Raw genomic sequence first — 25,434 nt, forward strand, 5'->3', positions numbered from 1 at the left:
AGAAGTGGAAAGTAGAAAGAACATGGGCTTGCCTGGGATGAAAACCTGACTTGGAGTCTCCCCTCTCCCGTCTGCTTCCTACTTTACTGCAGTATCACTCTCCTGAGCTGTAGACCGGGGTGGTGTCCGCTCCCCAGGAGCTGCTCATGAGGTGTGAATGGGAGTGAGGTATGACATCCATGTGGCTTGGCAAGTGAGTGTTCCATTGCTTCAGGCCTCTTGCTGTTCTTTCTGCCCCTCCATCTCTCAGAGGTGTTCCTGGCAGGACTTGGGGTGAGTCAGTGTGTGGGTGAGGGGTGTGTGTGCACTGGCATTCCTGTGTTCCTGGCCCTGGGCCTCTTGAGTGAGCTGTTCTTTTCTGAAAGCTAAGAGTAGTTCTTTGGCTGGGACTAGCCAGAGGAGATGATGTGAACCAGAGGAAGTGTGGGCCTGGATAAATGGCAGTCCCTCCCAGATCCAGCCTCACCTCTCTGGGCCTCAGAGTTTCAGAGGGGCATGGGACAGCATGGGTCTCTGAGCAGAGGGGAAGGTGCTGGCGGGAGGGGCATGGCATGGCAACCAGTGCCCTGCTTGAGTGCACCCAAGGACCTTCCCCCACTCAGGATGTGGTTCTCTTCACATGGGAAATGTTTGGGAGTTTTTAAGCTGTGTGGCTTGGCAGCCTGGGCTGGCATGTCAGAGCAGGAGTCTGTGGGGAGGCCCTGTGAGGTGCCTGGCACTGGGGGGAGCCAGGTGCATTGAGCCTGTGACCAAAGCTCTGCCCACTCCCCCATTCTCATAGATGGTATAAGCTGCATTCCAAGACGGGCAAGAAGGAGAAGGAACGCGGAGAGATCCAAGTCACCATCCAGTTCACTCGCAACAATTTGAGCGCCAGCATGTTTGACCTGTCCATGAAGGACAAGCCACGGTCCCCCTTCAGCAAGCTCAAGGACAAGATGAAGGGCAAGAAGAAGTTTGATCTGGAATCTTCCTCTGCCATCCTCCCAAGTAGTGCCCTTGAGGATCCAGAGCTGGGCAGCCTGGGCAAGATGGGCAAAGCTAAAGGCTTTTTCCTCCGAAACAAGCTGCGCAAGTCATCCCTGACCCAGTCCAATACCTCGCTGGGCTCAGACAGCACCTTGTCCTCGGCCAGTGGGAGCCTGGCCTACCAGGGCCCTGGTGCCGAGCTTCTCACCCGCTCTCCCAGCCGCAGCAGCTGGCTGTCCACTGAGGGTGAGGGAGCTGGGGCCACATGCCCTGGGGAAGGGACGGGGAGGGCAGGCTCTCCTCCTGGTAAGGAAGACCTGGGGCTGGGAAATGGGGCTCCCTTGCCTGTGCTAACTACAGTTATGTCTCCTTTTCAGGTAGGGATTCCACACAGTCTCCCAAGCTGCTCTCTCACAAGAGGACCTACAGCGATGAGGCTAGCCAGATGCGTGTGGCTCCTCCCCGGGCCCTTCTCGACCTCCAGGGCCACCTTGATGCTGCCTCCCGCTCTTCCCTCTGTGTCAATGGGAGCCACATCTACAACGAGGAGCCCCAGGCCCCCTTGCGGCACCGCAGTTCCATCTCAGGCCCATTCCCACCCTCCAGCTCCCTGCCTGGTGTCTCTTCCCGGCCCTCTGAGGAGGTGCCTCGGTCCTCAGAGGACTCCTGGGGCAGAGGCAGCCGTGGCACCAGCAGCTCGGAGGTGGTGCCTGGACAAGAGGACTTGGGCACTCAAGCCAAAGTATTGGCCACTGGGGCTAGCCATTCTGGAGACGTAGAAGGGGTCCGGCATCCAGAAGGAAAGCCGGTCCAGGTTGCCACACCGATGGTGGCCTCCTCTGAGGCTGTGGTAGAGAAGGAGGGAGCTCGAAAGGAAGAGCGGAAGCCCCGGATGGGCCTCTTCCACCACCACCAGGGGCTGAGTCGGAGCGAGCTGGGACGCCGCAGCTCTGTGGGGGAAAAGGGAGGTCCTGCCCTGGGGGCCTCCCCCCACCACTCATCCAGTGGGGAGGAAAAGACCAAGAGTAGCTGGTTTGGCCTGAGAGAAGCCAAGGAACCAACCCATAAACCCAGGTATGTCCTTAGCAAGACTAGCTTTGCTCCTTGGGGAGGATGCTGAGGTGTTTGCTGCCTGGGACGGGGGGCAGGACCAGGGAGCAAACGTGACCCTCGGGCAGGCTGCTGGCTTCGCATGGTTAAGTGGGGTATCCTGTTTCCTTAAGCTAAGGCTCGTTCTGTGCACGTGGACACAGGTAAGTTGCAAGATCACAGTGTCCTGAGGGTCCTGTCAGTGGAGGTTGTCCTTTGTCCCTGCTGCCTGAGTTAGCATGCCCAGTTCCTGAGGGAGGGACAGATAGGAGAAAATCAAGAAGGGGTTATCTTTAATAGATTCTTGGCTTCCTTACCTCTCCACCTCTTGCCCGTTAATCTCAAGGTGAGAAAGCCTTAGCAAGTAGTGAGGTGGGAACAGGGGACACCTCACCTTTGCTGAAGCTAGATGACTTCACTTCAGCTGCCCTGCTGGCTCTGGGACCTCTTCCTGCTAAGGAATAGGGGTCAAACAATTGTTGCTTTTCCTTCTCCTTACTCCCAGTTGTTTCCTAGCCTGGCAAGAGGCCATGGTAGCTTCCCTGAAATATATAGTCCCCTAGCCCCCGCCTCCTGGGCTCAGGCCCTTTCTAGTGTCTGGTGGTCTTGAAGTATAGCACTGTCGGAAGTGCTGATCACAGTTACTGTCTTTTGAATGTGACAAGTTCCACAGCTTGGCCCCAGGCAGAACCCTGACCTCTACCCTGGCCCCTTTGTGGCCCCCTTGCCTTGAGCCAGGGGAGGCTGCTGCATTGTCTGGCAGGTCCAGGGAGGAGCTTCAGATGTAGGTCACAGAAGCCTGTGTTCCCCTTCCCAAGGGCCTGGACCTGCCTGGATGGCAGCATAAGTAGCAGCCCTAGCCAGTGTGGCATTCCAGTTGTTTCAGTCCCTCAGCAAGCCTGCCCTCCCCACTGGGAAGACTGGGCCAGTGGTGAAGGGTCAAGAGATAGAGGAGAGGGAGGACCCTGCACCTGTTCTTCAGCAGAGGGGAGAGGAATCCTATAGTCTTGCTTTTTCTCTTTCCTTTGGAAATTGAGTCTGCTGAGAGGAGGAGGGGGTGAGGTACAGGGCCTTCCTGGGTTGAGGCCAGGCCAGATGGTGGTCCTCTTTAGAGGTTCATATGCAAGGGGTGTTGGGGCTGGATTAGTCTCAGGGTGATGCTGCTCTTTGCCTCCCCTGCTTAGTACAGCTGGTTCTGTACCTTCTTCCCAGCCCCTACCCACCAATGCCTAGGAGACTGCTGGCCATCTGTAGCCTAGGGGACGCTTGGGAAGAATTGGGTGGGTCTTTGCCAGGTTGCCAGACTGAACCTGGTGGTCCTATAACAACCAGAGGTACTGGAGGTGGTGGGCAGGGCATTTGCTGGGAGGAGCTGGGGGCATGGGGCAGAAGGGCACAAACTTTAGGATCAGTGCTATTGTCTGTAGGGGATCTGGATCTTTTTCAGGGTACGTTGGATATTCTGTGAGTATCTCTGTGAGATTGTTTGTAGGTGAGAACTCAAGCTTTGGGCTCAGACTCTTGCAGACTGACTGTGAATGATATTGGGCGGTTGTTATCTTCTGGGCTCCCTCCAGTCTCCATTTTCCTTTTGTGTCCCCATGTCTTTTAATGGCCTTTCAGAGTCTGGAGAATTTGGGTCGCTAATGGATGTAAGGAAGCTGAGGTTCTGCTCACAGTTGAATCATGAGCCTTGTTCCCACTAGGCTGAAGGGTTCCCAGGGATCCCTGTCTTCCCTGGATCATTAGCAGGTAGCAGCTACAGGGTAGGCCCTGGTGGTACATCCAGGTAGGGTGGGAGGAACTATTCTGGTTAAATGCCTGGCCTGGAGCAGCACCCTGCCTCATATGCCTTACAGGGAAGGGAAACCTGGCCTGTAAGAAATGATTTTTGTCTCTGACTTGGAATGGTTGCTTAGGGCTTCTGAGGAGACAGTGAGAGGTGGGACAGCTCACAGCAGCCACAGGCTGTAGGCTAGACCCAGAACTGTAGTAGCTGAATGCAGCTGCAGGATCTCCAGCTGGGACATGAGGAGCCTGTCTGTAGGCCTAGGGTTTGGGGTGCTTCTGCCCTTGGGGCTATTGTAGATTTCTGGGTGTTCCTCTCTAGCAAGGGCAATGGCGCCCTCTAGTGCTTCCATGTGGCATCAGTGCCCTATGGAGCAGCCTGAAGCTGAATGTCCGCTTGCAGTGTTGTTGCCAAACACAGGTTGGTAGAGGAGGAATGGAGGCCGGAGGAGCAGAGAAGGTCCTTCTGACGTGACCCTAGTCTGCTGGTCTGGGGCTGTTACTCTGGGCCCCTGTTTGTGTGGAGGAGGGTCAGTGAGAGGTAGTTGAGACCGACTCCCATCTGGGTCGTAGGATTTATCAGTGTTCTCTGACCCTGCTGTAAGTCATTTGTGCTGAGCAATTTAGTGTGTGCTTGAGGGCAGGCAGCAGCCACTCATGTTAACCTGTCAGTGCCAGAGTAGATTGTTTTTCTGCCTGTTCCTTGTTTTCCTCATCTGCCCCCCACCCCCAGTCAGGCTAACCCTAGAACTTTGAGCACTGGAAGGAATCAAATGCAAATACACCCCCCACCCCCCGGAAAAAAAGTGGGGACATAAGTTTGGTACAACAGAAGGGCAGTTGAGTCATTACAGTGGCCTTTGGCATCTCTGCCTTTCCTCAGCCCCTCCCCAGATATGGGGGACAGCAGGTCCCTGTGGGCCTGGGATGTGCTATGATAGCTGGAGGGGCACGATATTTCTGGCTGTGTCCTGGGTGGTGTAAATGAAAACTGTGATATGTGCCCAGTTACTTAAGAGTTGGTCAGGCCTTCTGTCCAGTTTGTGTCTGGTTTCCTGGCATAGTTATTATATTGAAAGTATTTTCATTTGGAAGAAATGATGGAGTCTTCCTAGTTATAACTTGCAAGGGTCCTATCACCTTATTGTGACAGATGATGGGAGAATGTGTGCCTAGCTTTCTGGTAAGGTTTCCTGGACACTGGGGCACATCTCAGGAGGACGCCAGGAGGCTATGCCTGAGGAGGGATGGCGGAAGTGCACACTGGCTGCGGCTGGGTGTGCCTTGAAGGCTGGCTTTGGCCCCTGTGGGACTGCTTGGTGGAAGGCCTATGCAGATCCATTTTTGCCGTTTTGGGAATAATGCATGGGACAAGGACACAGAACTCATCTCAGCCTAAGGAAGAGTGGCTACTAGTGAAAGCTGCCCCCTAGCTACAGAGGTGGTGGGAGGTTTGGTGTTTAAGTCAGTGGCAGGTCACGAGGGTGGGGGTTCAGTGGTAGAATGCTTGCCGCCTAAAGTTCTGGGTTCTAGCCCCAGTACTGCAAAATAAATAAATAAATAAAAGGCCTTCTATTTACCTAAGTGAATAGGTGATTTACATTAAGTCGCAGGTTCCAGCCTATCATCCCAAGTTCCTGTGTGTCCTAACATTTTATCCCCCAGATTAAAGGGGCAGAGTTATTTGGTCTTCTGATTTCTCGCCCCAACATTTGGCTCTAAATGAGAAGATAAGTCAGTATAATTTTGTCCCCACTGTTTAGGGGTGGCCAGTACAGTGGGTTCCAGGACTTAGAAAAATTTTCTCTGGTCTCAGACCCCAGCCTACAGAGTTGGACCACACAAGGGAATGTGCTTCTGACCTGTGCCAGGAGTACTGGCAGGGAGAGGATGTTTTGAAGTGAGATCCTTCAGAACGTGCCCTTGGTGTTGATAGGGAGAGGACAGATGAAGGGGAGAGTGTTCTGGAGATCAGGATGTACAGAATGCTCTCAAGCACCCCTGCTCTGGGAAGCCTGCTGTGCCTGGCGCCTTGTACCCAGAGCCCCGTTCTCTGGGGAGAGCCCTTAGTGGATTCCATACCAACGAGTTCATGTTCGTCTCTGGAGAGCCATGGTGGGGAGGGAGGCTGCTGAACCTGGCTTGGCCTCCCTGTGCTCCTCCTCTTGCAGTGGTGACTGCCACCAGGCTCCTGTGAAACTTCCTGGGTGAGTGGGGGGCCAGGCTGAGGCTGCAGGGTTAATGAGGCCCTCATTCCCAGGTCACTCTGGCCACTCATCACAAAGGGAACTGGGAGAGAGGTGGCCCAGACCTGGCTGTGACCCACCCTCCCTACTCCTGTCTCTGGGATCCACCTTTGCCTCTGGTTGAACTGAACTCCTTCCCATTGCCTGCCTGATTCTGTGTGCAGGCCTGCCTTGTCTGGACCCTGGCAAGCTCCAGACAGCTCAGCCTCTTTCCACTGATGCCCTGTTCCCCCAGCCTACATTTCTTATGGACCATCTGGTGAGGCCTGGCTTCTGCCGCCTCAGGGCTTACCACCCACATTTCTTGTAGAAGAAACTGAATGGAGAAGATGGGTGTGGAGTTTTCCCTCTGATGTTTCCACCTAGGCAGGCAGAGGTCTAGGAGTGGGCCTTGGGAGCTTGGAGAGGGGGCCAGATGCCAGCCACGAGGAGTGAGACTGCTAGAGCAGTGGTGAGGCCACCAGGTGTAGGTCTGACTGTGGGCTTAGCTGTAACTCCTGTTAGACTCCAGGAAACCCTAGTGTTTGGTCTGCTTTCCTCCTACAGTTTTTATGGCCTCCAGTCTGTGTCTTGGGGCAGCAAAAACTCTAAGTCTAGAGTATGCCCAGGCATCTCTGGAATGGGCTTTGTTCATAGGTATGGCTGAAGTGCTGGAAGGCCCTGTGGTGGTCTCCAGTGTTTGGGGGGACTATAGGTTCACTATTAAGGAATGGGTTTCCTGAGAGGACCTACCCTGTCCCTGCTTTGTCATGCCCCTGCCCTCAGGGTGGCCAGAGATTTTTGTGGGGACCCTGGAGATTTATACAGAGTTGCTGTGGCCATTACTTCCCCATTCTTTATCTCCCAGGGCTGATCCACAAGGGAGGTGAGGTGAGGGGGCACCATGGGCAGGCGCTAGGCTGTGTGGATACCCAACAGGAGGTGTCCTCGGCAGGAGCCTGTCTTCCCTGGTGGATTAGGTTGCCCCTCAAAAAAATGAGATGGGCCTTCCTCTTTGATGATCACCTTGTCATGCTGGATGACAGTCCATCCTTACCTGCTTCTTCAGGGAATCAATGCAGCCCAGTCTGTTTCAGGAACCCAAATTCTAGGAGTCCTGCTTGGTTCTCTTAGTGCTGGTCCTGTCCAGCCAAATACCCAGGCCTGGCCTTATTCTGTTCTCTCTCCCCTTCAAGCTGGATAGTGTCTTTGCTCTCAGTCCTAAAAGAGATGCCAGGTACTTTCAGATGTTTTTGGAGTATAAATTTGACAAAGAGTTAAGTGTAAATTTGATCAAGACTCTTTAGCATGGGACAGAGGAGGGAACACTTGGTTTAGGTTTGGATCCTGCTGTAAGATGGGGGCCAGTATGAGGATTAAGTTAGTTGTGCCCAGCACCCTTCTCCTTGGGTGGTGCCTAATAAAGTCATATGTTGGACTTCTTTCTGGCCCCTGGCCCAAGTAGTGCCGTGGCACCTGGTCTTGAAGGCAGGGGTGGGGGCATGGTACTCGGCAGGGCCTTTTCCAGTCTCCGCATTAACCAGGAGGCTCATGGTTTTGTCTCCCTCCACAGCCTGGACGTGTCTCCTCAGGTAGAACCTGACCCAGCTGCTCCTCACCACTTCCCCTGCTCCCCCTGGGCTCCGGCCCCCCCCACTCCTGCTCCCACCGCTGCTCCCATGCTAAGCACTAACCTTTTTGCAGCCGCCTCCCCTGCTGCTGCCACCGCCACCATCACCCCCGAAGCCACCCCATCTGGATTCTTGGGTGTCACCAACCCGTTCCTCACCTCCTTGCAGAGCAACCCCTTCTTCGAGGAGCTCATAGCCGACATAGCACTAAACTCTCCTTCACCTGCTCCCTCTCTCCCCAGTGCCTCGAGGGCCAGCCCCGCCCCCCTGGCCTCCCTTGGGAAAGCCCTGCCTGAGTGGGACGACACCTTCAACATCTTTGCTGCTGGCAGGCTGCATCCGGAGGCCAGGAGCGAGATCCTGGCCCCTGAAGGAGTGGGGCTGGAGGCGGCTGGGCTGCAGGCCCCAGGCCCCAAGGCCTTGACAGTGAAGGCAGCTGAGCCCCAGGGAGACCCTGGGGGAGGAAGAGGTGGGAGCAGCATATGGCTGGAGCCTGGGGCTCCTCTGGACTCTGAACTGGACCAGCAGAACACAAGTGCATCTGACCCAGGGCCCCTTGGGTCAGCTGGGCCTGGCCTGCCCTCTGCATCAGCCCAGCCGCAACTGAGAGCCTCGACCTCAGCACCAGACAGGGAGCCGCCGGACCCAGAAGTGGGAGCTGGACAGAGTCCAGCAGACAGTGGGACATCTCTTTTCAGCTCTCCAGAAGTGATCAGTGTGTGGGAGAGGCTACCAGGTTCAGATGACACTCCTGAGGGCCAGGATGAGGAGGCCCCCAGAGGTGAAAATCAGCTTTTCCATGAGCTCAATACAGATGATTCCTGGCCTTGGGATGTGGTCACCATTTCTCCTGCAACTGAGATGGCCTCAACTGTCCTGCAAGGAGAGTCTGATGTGCTCTCTCCTCCCCGGGTGCAAGCAGAGTCACCAGAAACTGTGATCCTCAAAGGAAGCAAGGGGCCTCTCCCCCTGGAGCTGGAGCCAGAGGAGCCAGAGCCGGAGCCAGAGCCTAAACCCCAGCAGGAGCAGGAGGAGGGGCTGAGGCCCAGCACACCACCTCCCAAACCACCCCGCCTCTTCACACCCTCAAATTCTCAAGTGGAGGAGGAGGAGGAGGAGGAGGAGGAGGAGGAACAAGAGAAGGCTGCAGGGGGATTGAGTAGCTGGGGGGCAGGGGCAGGAGGAGAAAACTCTACCCCAGATGCACTCACTGTTGGTCCATTGGAGACCAAGGGGGAGGGCAGGAAGCCTGACTCAGAGGAGTCTGACAGCCGGTCTTCTGGGACCCTGCTAGGTGAGCCAAGTCTGGAGGAGCTAGTAGAGGATCCCAGCCCCTCTAGGTCTGGGGCCTGCCCGTCTGTGCCCATCAGGTGCCCTGAGGGTCATGTCCCCATACCCTGTAATTCATTAAGCTTGGCACTGCCCAGTCAGCAGATTGCAGGGACTCTAGACAGGGGAGAAGGCTCTGAGGCCCAGAGTCTAGGGCCAGTCGGAGAGAGGCTTGGGCCTTTGTCAGTCACCCCCCAGCAGGCTGATCTGTGGGCCTCAGAGGATGCCTTGAGACCCTTCTTGTCTCAGGAGAGCCGAGATCCCCCTAGCCTCCCATCTACATCCCCACCAGGGTCCAGGGAATCTTCTATCCACTCTGGTCCGGAAGAGCTGCCCACGCCCCCAGAACCTGCCTTTCCTCCGCCCCCTCTCCCGCCCTGGGCCAGTCACCGCCATGTGGGTCCAGGCCTTCTGTGCTCTCCCTTGCCTGGAGCCTGGCCCCTGACCTCTACCTCCCCACCCCCCGGGGAGCCAGCCTCACTCCCCCGCCCCTTTGAGCCCTCCCTCCCTGGAGGCTCCCCTGCCCCTGAAGGGGAAGACCACGCTGCAGCCACCCCAGCCTCCCCGCTTGTGCTTCTGCCCTTGGAGACACGACCAGCTGAGGAGCTACAGCCCCGTGCCAGGTGAGCATCCATCCACCTCCCATCAGGAGGAATGGGAATGGGGCCCAGTATAGCAGTGGGTGAGGTGTTCACATCCCAGCCTCCTCCTTGCTCTACCCCAGGCAGGATGGTGGAGGCTGTGAAGTCTTGAGCTTTCTCTGGTACCAGCCCTGAAGCTGCCTCCATCATGGGGCCTTGGACAATCAGGGTGGCCCCATAAGCCGGGAGTTTGGGGGACAGCACTGACAAGGAGGAGGGAGTAGGGAACAAAGTTGGGGAGAGCAGTATGTGCTCGCAGGAGGGGGGTGAGAGCCTTGCATGCAAGGCAGGGGGACTGCGGATAGGAGTGGAGCTTGCTAAACATGGAGGTCCACCCAGTTCTTCTGACAGGCGGTGGGGGAGCAGGCTGGCAGTGAAGCTGCGGACTGTTTTATGTCCAGGTGAGGTGAGGACTTGGGTCAGAGAACCAGAGGAGGGTCAAAGGTCAGAGAGGAAGTGGGAGAAACCCTCAGAGGAGAGAGAGGAAAGCTAAAATGCTTCTCACATGTGGCAAAAGAAGGCTTTCTGCCTCTGCAGCACATTAGCCACTTGTCTGTCTTTGGTTTCCTGCCTTTCAGAGGCACCAGCCTCTAGGGTCAGTAGGACTGCTGAATGGACCAAGGAGGCCTGTGTGATTCTGGTCACTGGGCCTTGGTTTTGGGGTTGCAGTATAGGGTGTCGGGGGCACAGGTCTAGAGGCTCAGGATTGGGATATGGTAAGTGTGGCTCAGCTGGCTGCAGAGTCCAGGGGACCAGGAGCATTCTAAGAAGGGGTGAGCAGAGGGGCTGCTGCTCCTGATGAGCACGTGGGCCCTGGGGTACGGTCAGGCCTTCATCCCTCATTAGCTCACACGTTAGTCACTTGAGTTCCCTGAGCATCTGCTCTATGTCAGACCCAAGGAATTCCCAGTCCAGTGGGGAAGACAGGTCCCAGAAAGAAAGGCCTTGGGGGCAACTGCTGGCACTGAGAAGTGGGTGGGAGGGAGTCTGGATGCCCCATCTTTCTCCTCCAGCTGTGGGTAGTGCTGTGCCACCTGTGATAGGGGGAGCAGGTGAGGGATCTGGTGGTTGCAGCTTCTTCGCTTCCTGATCACAGCATTGTCAGCTGGTCCCCAGCCTCCAGCACGACCTTTAATTACACATGCCACTTTTTGAAAGTTTTGTCTTTTCAGAGTTGGCTTCATGTCTGTGCTTTGCATGGTGAAGCAGAGCTAACCCCATTTCTCAGATAAGAGCTGCAGGGACCAAGGTCCTTCAGATGTGGGGCAGTTGGACTGGAGCCCAGGCTTCCTGCTGCCAACTTACTTAGAGTGTTTTTTGCTGTACTGGTCATCCATTCCTGCACCACCATAGATGGCCCCCTTAGAAGTGTTGTTGTACCCATTTCTAGTGTGGATTCCTAAGTGGCAGTTAAGCGCCTGGTTTTTTCCCTACTCTGTCCTGCTGCTGGGCACATGGCCACTCTTCCAATACTGTGTGACTGAATCTGCAGCACTACCCCAAGTAACAGAACTGCTTCTCTGGGTCTTTGGGCCACTTTGCTTCCAACTTCTGAATGGCCTAAAGCCTCTGTAGAGGGAGCATAAATTTGTAAGAGGTCCCCCAAGGATAGGTTGGCTGATTTGAGAGCCTGATGCTTATAGCTTATATAAGTGTTATAAGTGCAGGGGAGCCCAGAAGAGGCTCATCTTAGCCTGAGGGAATCAGAAAGCCTTCTTGGAGGAGGTGGCTTTGCACTGCTTTGAAACAGGAGTAGGAATAGGCCAGTGGGAGGAAATGGCAATACTTCAGATACAGGACTAGCTTTTATGAGGTCCTTAACAGATAGCATTCTTTCTCTTTCTTGCTGGGGAATGGTGGGCCACGAGGAAAGGGCAGGCCCCAGATTTTGTTAGATTGTGTTCTCACTTTGATGGAAGCCATTGAAGGGTGGAAAGGTGAAATCATTATCCTGCAGCAGAGTGGGAGGTGGTTGGAAGTAGGCAAGATTTGCTTGGCAGAGCTGTTAGCTGTGGCTGGAGGAAATGTGTAGCTAGCCCTGGCTTGAAGAGAAGATGGCTTGAGAGAAGGTAGGAAGGTGGCAGGGCTTGATTGATGAAGGCTGAGGCTGAAGAGGACAAGTCAGAAGGACACCCGGGTTTTTGACTGGGCCCTGGGAGGCTCTCTGCTGGGGGAGCTCAGAGGAAAAGGCAGGTGGGAGGAGAGCATGTGGCACCAGAGGTGGATCATGAGGGAATGATTGAGCCAGCCTGCAACTGTTTGCACTGGTCTAGAGCCTGAAAGTGAGGTCTGGGCTGGAGCTGGAGACTTGGGTGGGAGGCTGGGTCAGGGGGAACATGAAGGGGAGAGACACCAGGGGCAGACCAGCAGTTGAGCCTGAGATAAGGCCCTCAGGTGGAGGTATTGGGGCAAGAGGAGGGAGAGCAGCCTAAAGGAAGGAGTAGTACAGGTGTGGATTGGACTCCAGAGAGGCAAGGAGGGGAGATGCCAGGCCCACTGCCACAGCAGGTTCTCCTGTGCTGGGCTGAGGTCCTGTTCTCATGGGTTGAGGAGTCAACAAAAGGTAAGAAATTAGATACACAGTGTGGCATCCATGCTCTGGAGCGGTTTGGGTTTGAGGAAAGTGGTGATGACTGAGGGTGAGCGAGCAAGTACAGGTTGAGGGGACTCATAACCCTGACTGGGTGCACAAGTGATTATGGCAAAGCCAAGAACTTCAGGTCTTTCCTGGTTTTAGCTCTGAAATCTCATGTTCTGGGAATCCCCACAGTCCTGGGGAAGCTGGGAAGGTTGGCTACCTCCCTAGAGAAAGTATAGAAGAGGAGGAAGAGAAAATGGCTGGAGGCTGGTGTCCCTGGCAAATTCCCAGTACAATGCAGAAATTTGTAGAGTGGCCTCTGCCAAAGAACCAGGTGATTAGGTCAAAGGGGGAATGAAATGTGGAGAGGGCATGTGGTGGGACGCAGATTGAGGCATGCAGGGTGCTGCTGCCCAAGAGACCTCAGCTGTACAGCAGACTTGGGGCTCTACAGAGAAGGTGGCCCCACCTTCCCAGTGCCACCCTTCTCCCCTCATAACCCATCTTCTGTCTTTGCAGTCCCCATCCTGTGAAGCCCCTCAGTGCTGTCCCTGCAGAGGGCATTTCTGATAGGAAGCAGTCCCGCTCCAGTCTGAGCACAGCTCTGAGCAGTGGGCTGGAGAAGCTCAAAACAGTCACATCTGGTGGTATTCAGCCTGTGGCTCCGGCACCCCAGCTTGGCCAGATGGTGGACACCAAGAGATTGAAGGTGAGACCCAGGGTGCCAGGGGCAATCTGACAGAACATGGTGCTGTGGAGGGGCCTGTAGCATTGGGAGGGTGGAAGAGTGAGCAGGCCAGGTCCCCAGGCCACAGTCCTGAAGTTGGTTAGCCCGTCCCTGGCATCTGAAACAGTTAGCTCTGGGGCCTGTGATGGGGTACTGGGGTGTAGGTGGGCAGTAGGCCAGGGGCTGCTCTGCTCATTCTCATTCCATCTGGCTTCAGGACTCTGCTGTGCTGGATCAGTCGGCCAAGTACTACCATCTGACCCACGACGAACTCATTGGCCTGCTCCTGCAGCGGGAGCGGGAGCTGAGCCAGCGGGATGAGCATGTGCAGGAGCTGGAGAGCTACATCGACCGGCTGCTGGTGCGGATCATGGAGACTTCACCCACACTGCTGCAGATCCCCCCTGAGCCCCCCAAGTAGCCTCCCTTGTCCCCATCCCTAGAGGGTTGGTGAGGACCTGCTACCCAGACAGGGGCTGTGACCACCTGCCCGCCCACCCTCCCTCCTGCTGAGCACATTCTCATCTGGGACGGGGTGCAGTCTGTCTTCCTGGCCACTCCATGCTCCCTCTCCCTCCTGCCTCTACTGGGGCTGCTGGAAGTGAGCCCTTGGACTCCCGTTAGAGCCTCAGGTTCCTTTACTACCATGCGTCTCTGGGAGCACTCAGTCTTTCCCACCTGCCTGTTTTCATAACCCTTAGCTTTGGGGGCTCCAAGAAATTGGAATAGGGAAATTAGCCCCCAAGATGGAACAGGGAGAGCTGCAGTTTGATGTGGTATCTGGGACCAGACTGCTGTAGCACAGACTTTATTATCCTCCAAGGATGTCAGCCATTCCTTCCCATGGCCAATCCCTCATCTTCTTCATTTCCTAGTATTGCTGGGACTGGGACAGGACCAATTTGCCTGTTTGTAGGTTGTAGGCAGCCAGTGTGCCTATTCTTCTGCCCCGTGCCCATCCCGAGAGCGGGGAGCCCATGTGGCCTGGTCTGTTCTGCTGCGTCCTGAGTCTGTTTCTGTTTGGAGCTGCTTGTATCAGGGGTGCAGTATAGATGGAGGTGGTGCCGTGTGCTCTCCAGGCTGCTCCCTGCCCTTCTCTGGACCTTTCCACTGAGTGTCATGGGTGACTGTGGAGGTAGGGTTGGGTCAGGGGAGAGCTCCTTGATTTTCAGGTTCTCACTCACCTCTGATGTGTGGACCTGTCCAGGTCTGAGCTTTGGGCTGCTTTTGTTTTAGGGATGAAGCCTCCATATCTGTTCTTATTGTCTGTCCAGATGCCAAAACTCTGTGCTGCTGCAGGGTTTGAAATTTTGGAAACAAATTAAAACGTGCCTTTTGCGTGTGGGGTCAAGAGCCTCTGGATGTAGACCTTTCCTTCCTGGTGGCCTCCCCCTCCTGTTGAGCACTTGGGGGTGGCTCTGGGAAGGGGAAGAGGGGATGGAGGTAGCCTTGCTCTGTGCTCTTCCCTTCCCAGAGTTAATCTCAGCTAAGAGCCAGGCCAAGTGCTGCTGCCTCCTCAGCCTTCCTGCCATCTTGCCCATTTCCCTCCTAGGCAGATCCTAGGATAAAAACTTCTGATGGGAGCAGGCTGAGGCTGCTCTGCTCACTCTCATTCTGTCAGGCCTCAACCAAGCAGCAGTTGGCTGCTCTGGAAGTGGGAGGGCACACTATGCCTTAGGAGACTCCTGTACATAGAGAAAAAAGCCTTTGTTGCCCTCCCACCTATCCACTAAGCTTCTGTCCTGGCCTGTCCCTTCATCCCCCGGCACCTTGCCTGGCTTGGCTGCAGTACACTTTGAAATGAAGTATCTGCCCTTTGGCTCAGCCTCTGGTTTGCTTATGGAAAGCGTAGTAGGCTATCCCCATGACATCTGCTGGGACCCTTTGGTGGCTTGGGCATCCTTCATTAGCAAAGGGTGGGAGGTGAGAAGATGCCAAAGGAGGGTACTTTTGGCCCATTGAAGAGGCAAGAGCCCTCCTGGGGCTCCCTTCTTCATGAGAGCCTGTGGGCTCACTCAGAAGGCCTCATAGGAGATGGGCTCTGTGGGTGATGTCAGTCTTCTGCCAGGATGCACAGGAGCCCCATACATGGGGGAAAGCCCCTGCAGAGTTGACATCTTTAATGTCCGCTCAGCATAGCTGAGAAAAGTATCCATAGGTGTCCAGATTTTCAGTTATGTTTTTTGGAGTGATTGGGGGTGGAGGTGTCTCTTGAGTAAGGAGATCACTCCCCTACTAGGTATTCCTCTGGGCTCTAGGTGATCCCAGCTTCAGTCCTGATCTTTCACCATCCTTGATGTTGGGCCTCTCATGTGCTCAGGGCAGGGGTGTCTTTAGAAGAAGGTTTGAATTGAAACCCAGGATTCTTGTTTGATGTTTCTGTTCTGGCCACAAGATGGAGAAGAGCTGCCGTGGGGTGGTCAGGAAGCAGGTACCATTCTGCTTAGCTGTTTGTCTTACTAGTTGTAACTCCTCTGTTTATAAAGAGCTTGTTCTTCATGTTTCAAGCACTTTATGAAGAATAAAATTTCACATACTGCAGGTGGTCTGTCTTGTTCCTGTTTTGGAATGAGTGTGTGAAGGAGGCTGCCTGTGGAAGAAGGCAGCCTTGAATTGAAGTGGGTGGGGTTCACCGATGATATCACAGGGCAGCAGTACAGTGTTGCCCAATGGCTGGGACTCAATCTTTCACCAACTCACAAGATCTCTATTAATCAGACATCTATTATGGCCATGTTTATTGATACAGTGAGGAAATACAGATGGCAAGACTTGAATTCTGTTCTCAAGCTACTTTGTCAAGTCTAGTAGGGGGAGATAAATTACAAATCCAAAACACAATTGTTCCTTATAGTTAGCTAGATTCTCTTTTCAGCTAAAGGAAAATTCTGTTTCTTATTGCTCATCCATTAGTGCTACAACCTTCAGAAAGGTATGGGCGGACATGAGCCAACCCTGCACTTTACCCTGAGACCAAGAAGACCCAAAGTGAGGTTTCCCAGAGTCAAGTCCAATATAATTTCACTGTCTTCGGTGAAACAGACAGCCCCTTATACCCCCAGTCTGGTTCATTGACCAGATTCAACTAGGAGTCTTAAGCTGCTCTATGTAGAAGTGTTTACTATCCTTGCTAGGGTTGCTCCTTATCTAAAGTCCTTGGAGCTGGTACTTAACCCTATTTTCAGCAGGCTCCCCCCACCTCCCTCCCACACCCCGACAGTTCTCTTCCTCCCAGGAAGTAAGGCCCAGGAGGGATCTTCCTTGGTTGGTCAAAGAAGGTGGAGGGCATGAAGGACTGGGCGGCAAAAGCCCAGCTTACTCTAGGAACGGAGTGTTAGTATGCCTGGAGAGCACAGGGTGGGAGGTAGGGTGGTGATACAAGAAACTGTAGGAAAATTCAGCATTGCAAGTCCTTGCAGAAAGCCCTCCCAGTTAACCCCCACTTCACCTGGAGTCCTTGACCATCTGGTCCCAGGTCAGACCCATTGGTGGAGGGCCCTTGTTCTGGGCTGCCGCTTCAGGCGCGATGTCTGTGACATCAACCCAAACTTCTGTGGGCAGGTTAGTAGCGAGGGGCCGCCCGGTGTTCCCCTACCGGAACCTCAGGGCCATGCTTACATACCTTTCCGGTACTACCGACGCCTGCAACACCGAGACGGAGGCTGCGTGTATGCAACTCTCCGCAGTCTGAGGTTGTCAAGATTCTAAGAAGAGAAAAACTACACTTCCCACAACCCCTTGCGCGCCCTGCTTGCTGCGGTTGCTCGTGGCCAATTGGGAGAGGCAGCTGTGGCGGGGGCCGAGGAGGGACATTTTAAAAGGGCCGGGGATTGCGGGCGTCAGTGGCCATGGCGGATACAGCGACTACAGCATCAGCGGCGGCAGCTAGTGCCGCTAATGCTTCGACCGATGCACCGCCTTTCCAACTGGGTAAACCCCGCTTCCAGCAGGTGAGGACCGGAGCTGTGATCTGCATGTCGGCGGGTGGCATAGGAAGGGCTGGCAAACTCCCCTCCAAAGTCCCCTTTAGCCCAAGGGTCTCCGACCCGCGGCCACCGGAGCCTGCAGTTAGTGCCGCGGGGACCTCGGCCACAACCACCCTTTTCCCATTGGTCAATGGGCCGGGCGAGGACTCCCAGTTTGACTTCCTATTGGCGGTTGTTTCTGTCACTTCTCTCCTGCCCGCGCCCTCCAGTCCTTCTCGCCCGAGGCGCTCTTTGATTGGCTACTGACGACCGAGGCCCGGACTCCCGGGTCCGGTCTGCTTTTGCAGGGTCGCTCCAGCTTGTGCAGCCGCCCACTCCCGGTGCAAAGTTCGGGCCCGGCCCTGGGTGAGAAGTTGGCGTGGCCAGGATGCCTTCTAACTTTTCCCCCGACTAGGACTGACTTTCCTTCCGAGCTGCAGGCTGAGCCTCCGTGCAGCTCCCGCACCTCGCGATCATACTTCCATTCCTCTACCCGCAAGTGGGGTCCGCGCTGCACCGCAGGGTGGGACCACGTGCCGAGTTCTGCGGCTCCCCGGCCTCTCCCATTCCCCAGCCGGGAATTCCCTGACGCAGCGAGTCGGCTGGCCGGTGCCCCGCAGAGATGGAGCTGGGACAAACCTGGAGAGCCAGGGGTGCGGAGGAAACGCTGTGTCATCCCCTGGGGCCGCAGTCCCTAGGAGGGTGCGTGGATCCGGGAACCAGCCCCAGCCTTTCCCTCGCTGAGTCCTCCGGTACCCCGGCCCAGGCACCACGGGGCGTTTGGCTCTGTCCAGATCCACTCGGACTCTTCTGGGCACGATGATTGTGTTTCTTTTCTTTCTGGACCCCCGCCTGGGCGCCGCTACCTTAGTACTCGGGTACCGAGACAGGGATGGAACCTGCAGTCCCGACGTGTTGGCTGGGCCCGGGAGACCGGAGCCTAGGAGGGGCAATTCCCACTCCGCAGACCCCGGGGCCCTGCTGTCTCAGCGCGGAAGAAGCGCACTTTATTAGGAAAAGAGCGAAGAGACTCAGTTAAAGCGAACCGGGGATTGCGATGGGTGGGGTGGGTGGCAGAGGAGCCAGAAAGAACTTTGCAGGAAGAAAGGCTATGGTACAAAGGTCGGTGCAGTGGCTTGCTTGCTTTTCTTTCTTTCTTTCTTTTTTTTGGCTGCAGTTGTGGGAGGGAGACTGGATCCAGCCTTGAGGTTTGATGATAATTAAGGAACTGCTCTCCTTATCCCTTTGAAAAAAATGTCCCCGGGGTTTTTAAATGGGACTAGATTGTTTTTTAAAAATAGATCATCTCAGCATGTAGGTATCTGAGAAGATACTGTCATCTTTCTGCTAGTGTAAGATGCCACCTATGGCGAAACTGGGGGTGGGGTTCTCCTGCCTCACCTGGGGTGACCCTTCATTCCTTTCTACATCTCCCATTCTGCTCATCCTTCAGTCAAGCTTAGGCCAATCTCAGGCTGTGGTGTCTTTACCTCCTGGTCTGATAAAATCAGGTAGCTGATTCCTTCCTGGAAGCCTCTTTGGCCACCCACAAAGACTTTTCCACCACCACAACCTTTCCCTGAAGTCTTTTCTGTTGTTCTCTACACCGAGGTTATTTGGTCTCAAACCTCATGTAGGTCTTTTGAGAAAACATTACCCTTCGGTGCTATGTAGGTAGTTAGGCTTTTAATTAGGTGTTGAGTAAAAACTTCTCCCCTTGCCTCCCCTTGTTCCTGTTATCTGTGTGTGGCCCTTGGAATATCCAGTCACCCAATAGATATTTATGGGGTACCTCTTAGTGGCTTAATGACTAGGCCCTTTGCTGTGGAGCCATAGATGCACGTTGGAGGCTATTTGGTTCCTACTGCTGTTGCTGGTCCCTCTTTTGGGCAGTAAAGTGTGTGTTGCATTTGCTCTTGAAGCTGTCCAACATAGTGGCCTGCATAAAGAACAGTGCCTGAGCACATGTGATTCATCCATGTTAAGGATCTTCTCTTTCCTCCAAACCTGCTCCTCCCACACTCTTCCCTGGCTCTCTGCAAGCAGCTCAGCTTGCCACCCAAATGCTAGTCGTAAACCTGGGATTTGCCTGTGTACTTCCCTTCCTCTCACTCTATAAGTAAGATGAGAGGCCATGATCTCACCTCTGCAACAACTTTCAAATTTGCTCATCTCCATGGCTACACTCCAAAACCAGCCCCCCTCATCTATTTCCTGGACCACTGTGGAAGCCTTCAGACAGGTTTCTCTGCTTCCACTCTGGCCCTCTTCCCATCCCTCTCTCTTCTGTATGGCAGAGTCCCAGCAATGCAGGTCTGATCAAATGATATCCCCTCCCCCACACATGTACATTTAAACACCCGGAAGTGGCTTCCCTTGCTCCTAAGATAAAGACCTCATCTCTGAAGGGGCCCAAAGTTCTGCACAGTCTGTCTATCCCTGTTGTCTTCTTTCTTGAGTCCTCCCACCTACCCACCTTTGTAACAACTTTCCCACTACACTGACTGCTTTTTAGCCTTTAAATCTATTATGACCTTTCTACTTCCCCCTCTCCAGGCCATCTGCTGGAATATCACCTCCCCACATCCCCACATCTCACACCACTCCTCATTCTTAATGAATTAGTGAAGCATCACTTCCTTGGGGGAAGCCTCCAAGATGAGTTGACTGTGCCTTGCTACTGCAAAGCAACTATCTAGTGGATACGTTGACTTGGGGATGACTAGTTCATTACTATCTGTCTCCTCTTTTGACGTTAGATTCCATGGAATCAGGGACTGTGTCTGCCTTGACTCCCTATTGACTCAGCTATGTCTGGCACTTCAAAGATGCTCAATAAAGACTTGTGAATAAATGAAGTGCCGCAAATACTTGAGTGGGTTTTGTGGATCTGAATTTGACATACTAGGTTGTGTCTGGAGCAGTGGTCATTGTCCCTTAGGAATCTTGTTAAATTGCAACCAAATGGGAGAATGTTTGGTAGTTCAGACACCCCAGAGTTGGTGGTCTCTAAGGGGGTGAATCTAGACAAAATTGTCTGCCTTGGGTATCCTGGGTTCATGAGCTCCTTTAGGGTCTCCTTTAGGGTCTAGTCATCTTTATCTGTGTTCTGCCCTCAATATTTAGCATACAGTTGGTGTCCAATGTATACTCCTATTGCCTTGTGCTATTCTGACAGAAGCCTGCTTTGAGTAGCTCATAATCTAGCGTCCATTTCCAGAGCCAATGCTGGGAACACCAGTCTGTTCTTCAGCTAGTCTCACTACTTTCTGTAGAAATTGGAACCAAAGTATTGCTTTCTGGAGTCACCTCAGAACCTCTCTTCTCCCCCCCCCCCATCCCCCCAAGAGTCTCCTTGTGCTGGAGTGCAGGGGGGGAAGAACACCATGCAGGATCAGGGGGTGGAAAAAGGGTGACAAATGGACTTTGGAATGTGGCTGTTTTTCTCTCCATAAGATGGTGATAGTTAAGATTGTATGCATGTTGAGTTATGAAATTTACACAACCCCGTGGGGTAGGTACAATGATCTCCAGTTTACAGGCAGGAAACTTGTAACATACAAACAGATTAGATAACCTTATAGGCAGACTGCCTCCAGAGTTCATATTTGTTTATTGCCAACTCTTTTATTCTGGAGGTTTTCAAATGTACAAAACTGGAGAGACAGTCATTGAACCTCTACTCAGCTTCAACAATTACCCATTTTTTCCCTTCCTTCCTTCCTTCCTTCCTTCCTTCCTTCCTTCCTTCCTTCCTTCCTTCCTTCCTTCCTTCCTTCCTTTCTTTCTTTCTTTCTTTCTTTCTTTCTTTCTTCTTTCGTGCTAGGAATTGAATCTAGGCCTTATGTTTTCCAGGCAAGCACTCTACCACTGAACCATGTCCCCAGCCCCATAATTACCAATTTAAGGCCTGCTTTGTTTCATCTATACACCCTACTCCCAGCCACTAAATTATTTTGAAGCAAATCCTAAACATCATGGCATTTCATTGGCCTACTAGTGGATACCTCTAAAACTAAGGACTCTTGGCTTGTGTTCATTCATTCATTTATCATACTAGTGATTGAACCCTGTGTACTCTACCACTGAGCCATATCCCCAGGCTTTTTAATCTTTTATTTTGAGACAGGGCCTTGCTAAGTTGCCAAGGCTGACCTTGAACTTGGGACCTTCCTGTTTCAGCCTCCAGAGTAGCTGGGATTACAATCATGTACCGCAAGTGTTCTACCACTGAGCCACAACCCCAGCTCTCCTAGCTACTTTTGATTAATTAATTAAATACAATTAATTTTAATTTTGGATAATTTTAGATTTATAGAAGTTAGAAAGATGTACCTCACATTACCATGGTACATTTATCAAAACTAAAAAGCCAACATTGATATATTACTATTAACTACACTCCAGATTGAATTGGATTTCACTATGTTTTTACATCAATGTCCCTTTTCTGTTCTAGGAGCCCATCCAAGATGCTACATTATATTTAGTCATCATGTCTTAGTCTTCTCTGATCTGTAAGTTTCTCAGACTTCCCTTGTTTGGATGACCTTGATGATTTTAGCAAGTGCTGGTAGGATATTTTATAGACTGTCCCTCATTCTGGGCGAAGAATATTGCAGAGATAAAGTGCTCTCTGTATCACATCATATCAGAGGGCTTCTCAATTAGTTTTAATATAACCATAATACCCTTCACATACCTGAGATAATTAAATCTTAGTGACTTCACATTTCTTTAATTGTCACCAAATGTGTGTGTGTGTGTGTGTGTGTGTGTGTGTGTGTGTTTTGGTACCAGTGATTGAACCCAGGGATGCTTAACCACTGAGCCACATCCCTAGCCTTTTTTTAATATTTTATTTAGAGACAGGGTCTTGCTGAGTTGCTGAAGGCCTTGCAAAATTGCTGAGGCTGGCCTTTGAATTTGCAATCCTTCCTGAGCTGCTGGGATTACAGGTGTGCACCACCACGCCCGCCCGGCCCTTTTTTTTTTTTTTTTTTTTTTTTTAATTATTGTTGTTTGAATGAGACTTCTCTCAACCCTACACATTACATTTGGTCCATGTTTATTTTGTCTCTTGATATTCATTTCTCTCTCCCTCTTTATTTTTTGAAGAAACTGGGTTGTTTGTCCTGTAGGATGTCCCTTATTCTGAATATGGTTGATGGCATCTCTTTGGTATTATTTAACATGTTCCTCTGTCCCATTTCTCTTGCCAACTTGAAATCTATGTTTTCTGTTGTTGTTTTTTAATCTGTGTTTTAAAGCACTATCCCATCTGGCCTTGTGGAGGGGAGAAGAGGAAAAGGAAGAGTCAACACCTGGAGCTTCTAAGACCTGCCTTCCTCTCTTTTCTTCTCCTTTGCTGCCCTTTTCCTCCCCTGAACTCAACTCTCCTCTCCTCTCTCTCTCTCTCTCTCTCGCTCTCGCTCTCTCTCGCTCTCTCTCGCTCTCTCTCGCTCTTTTTTTTTTTTTTTTTTTTTGCTTCAGAGGAAGATCTAATCGGGCAGGTGGAGCTGAGGCAGGAACAGGAACAAACATGGATCTCCTCCCATTTGTTTTCAGTCTATCCAGAAATAGTTTTTTTTTTTTTTATTGCTGCCTATTTATTTTTATTTTTTAAGCTTCCTCACTCCTTCAGAGAGCTCACCTCCTGTTAAGATGACCAGGGTGACAGTGAACTGTGTGTGTGCTCGGGTCCAATGTGGACTGTGGCAGATTTCCATAGAGCAGGCGGGTTGCACAGGGCTCACTCTGGTCCCGGGAACTCCTGGGCAGGAAAATGTGCTCGTCACCTGAAATTTGTGTGGGCTGAGCGTCCGGAGGCCAGGAGCAATTTCTTATATATTTTGCCTCATATGAAGTTTTAAAATCACAGTGCCTTTTAGATAGTTATGTTTTTGAATCATTTCCTTCCCGTAGGCTATAGTGGCTTTCTGAGAGCAGTGCTTGGGGTTGGTTTGTGTTGTGGAGCAGCTCACCCTTCCCAGAATCACCTGGGAAGGTTTTTAAACCGCTACTGTAGCCTGGAGCCTGGAGTACTCAAACCAATAGAACCAGAATCCGTGGGTGTCTGGCCTGGCCATGAAGTGCCTGCTGATTCAGACAGGGTACAGCCTGGTTGAAGACACCTGCAGCTCCAGCCTGTCTACCTTGGGCTATAGGTTCAGTGAGTATTTTATTTCTAATCCTAAAGAACAGTCAGTTTGAGGTCTGGGGCTAGGCGTCTGTCAGTTCTTCTTGGGCCTTTGCCCTCAGCCTCCACTCAGAGGTCTGCTGTCCCCAGCTGAGCTGCATCTAGGGAGAGGACAACCTGCTGTTGGAGGTCCAGGGTCCCTGCCAAGAATCAGCAGACTCACCTTCCTTATGAAGGGAAAGAGAAAGGATAGTTTGACTGACTCATTCTCTGGTAAAGAAAAAGGGAAGGAAAAAATGTCCACTGTGTGATTAGATTCAGTTGGGCTGAATTTAAGAGGTGGGGGTGAGTGGGTGCACTATACATTTTAAATTATTGAGAAAATAAAAATGAACTCAAAGAATAGAAACCTTGCCTGCCATTCATGGCAGGGAAGTCATACAGAAGTAGTTTTTGTTTCTGCAAAGAAATAATGTTTCTTAGCTGAGGCTACAAAGTATCAGAAGGACCCCTTTCTTTGAGTAAGCATTCATTGAGAAGTTGAGTTATCTAAAAATCATGGATTGCCAGAGACTTTGCTGTTTTAATCATATCCTTAGGAATGAAGTAACCAGTTCTTGATGGCAGATCTAAGCCACTTTACCTGATAGATAACCCAAAGTGATTAGGTTTAAATGAGTTTCTGGTTTCTGGTCTCAATATTACACACTAGTTTTTCTTTGTCTTTTTTTTGGTGGTACTGGGGATTGAATCCCTGGGTGTTTACCCCTGAGTTATATCCCCAGTGCCCTGGCCCCTTTTTTAAAAAAATTTGAGACAGGGTCTTACTAAGTTGCTGAGACCGGCTTTGAACTTGAGATGCTCTTGCCTTAGCCTCCTGAGTTGCTGGGACTATAGGTGTGTGCTATGGTGACCAGCTCCATACTAATCTTAGCTTTATAGTTTCCATGGAAACAAGGCCCTAAGTCCACTTATCAGTCCAGACCTAGCTTGACCCTTTCCATGCAGCCCCTTGCTTTGCTGGGAGTTAGGAGCAGTCGAAGGACTACTTTATTTCAATTTCCCTCCACCTTTTATCCATAACATTGGACATCAACTCAATCTTTTCCTTTGGTGATACATCTGTCATAACCGTGCTATGCAGCCTTCCTTGTTGCAGTAATTCAGTAGGCCTGACTTTGTTAAGGCTGGTCCCTGGGGGTTTTAGGCTGGCTCATCACATCATCCGTGACTCCTGGTTCTTCCCTGTTCTTCCACACTCAGCAAGCCTCGCTGTACCCCAAGGCTCAGCACAGTGTGGATCACAGTAGGTCTTCAGAAGCTAGTTGAACGGGGAATGGGTGAAGAGACTCTAGGCATCTGCAGTTTCTGATCGCAGCCTTCATGCCCTCATGCTGTCCTGTATAACCTCTGTTAGGTTAACCAGCCACCTCCCAGTCTCAGTTCCTCTGGGTGCCTCCTTCACCCTCTCTAGGAAGAAACCTATGTGTCCCCAGTGCACTGTGTGATGCCTCATTTGAGCGCTGATCACAGTGTTTTGTAGTTATTTGTTTACTTATTTGTGTTTGACTTCCTTGATGGTTCCGAGTTCCTGGAGAGCTTGTTCATGGTGATGCTCCTGGAGCCTGGCTCAGTAGGAGTTTGCAGATGTCTGTGAAGCAAAAATGCTTTATCTGAGCTTTTCCCTCAGTGACTGAAGTAGAAAGTGGCAAAAGAGGGCTGGCAGGACTGGGACAGGATCAAAACCACAGGACAAGTCAGGGGCTGGAAGTGTCTGCTAGAGAGAGCATCTTTTCCAAGTTGCTTTGCTCACATCTATTCCTGCTCATCCTCGTGCCTCTTGGACCACAGACTTCTCAATTGTACCCTCCCTTCAAAGCCCCGCCCTGCCCTGCCTTATCCCCTTCAGGAAGTTTGGAGGCCACTGGATGCTCACCAGCCCACTCATCCGTTCAAGTGTATCTGCACAGCCCTTTCTAAGTATGTGAGGAGACTGGTAGCCAAGGTGGATAAGGGAGGAGCTATCCACATCCTACATCCTTCAGAAGCTCATTGTCGAGTATATTACTTAACATACCAGCTTGTACTTTAATTTACATATATTTTAAAAAACAGAATATATGTCACTCCTAATACTGATTTTTTTCATTTTAAAAGCAATTTAAAAGATATAGAAATAATCACCCATAATCCTATTACCCAGAGGCAATATCTGTTATTATTTTAATGTATTTTCATCTAGCATCTTGAAAAATATGGTCTGTAATTTTTTTCTTTGAAACACCTTCAGTAGTACAGGAAAGGTGTCTTATAACTCTCACCTTACAAGAGTAGGAAAACTTCCCTTTGCCCT

The 25,434-nt window shown here is 52.1% G+C and overlaps 2 protein-coding genes across 6 annotated transcripts in view; both read left to right on the plus strand.

Moving 5' to 3' along the window:
- RAB11FIP5 (RAB11 family interacting protein 5) overlaps positions 1-13,484 on the plus strand; it is a 34,234-nt gene extending 20,750 nt beyond the window's left edge. Inside the window, exons 2-6 of one of the 3 annotated variants that reach the window (XM_081265534.1) lie at positions 782-1,215; positions 1,347-2,043; positions 7,645-9,654; positions 12,770-12,959; positions 13,195-13,484. In XM_081265534.1, coding sequence (XP_081121660.1) covers positions 782-1,215; positions 1,347-2,043; positions 7,645-9,654; positions 12,770-12,959; positions 13,195-13,398 — 3,535 coding nt within the window. In that variant the 3' untranslated portion in view covers positions 13,399-13,484. The remainder of the gene's footprint in view (positions 1-781; positions 1,216-1,346; positions 2,044-7,644; positions 9,655-12,769; positions 12,960-13,194) is intronic. The other 2 variants (XM_081265535.1, XM_081265536.1) reach the window with 2 other exon arrangements.
- Positions 13,485-16,724: 3,240 nt separating this feature from the next.
- The window catches only part of SFXN5 (sideroflexin 5), a gene marked incomplete at its 5' end in the record, with an annotated part of 112,681 nt that continues 103,971 nt past the window's right edge, over positions 16,725-25,434 (plus strand). For 2 of the 3 annotated variants that reach the window (XR_014018692.1, XM_081265543.1), the window contains one exon: positions 16,725-16,927. Coding sequence is in view for 2 of the 3 variants with exons in the window: in XM_081265543.1 (XP_081121669.1) it covers positions 16,826-16,927 (102 nt within the window). The remainder of the gene's footprint in view (positions 16,928-25,434) is intronic. The other variant, XM_081265544.1, reaches the window with a different exon arrangement.

The sequence above is a fragment of the Spermophilus citellus genome (assembly GCF_964194105.1).
Source record: "Spermophilus citellus genome assembly, chromosome: 13".
NCBI lineage: Eukaryota > Metazoa > Chordata > Mammalia > Rodentia > Sciuridae > Spermophilus > Spermophilus citellus.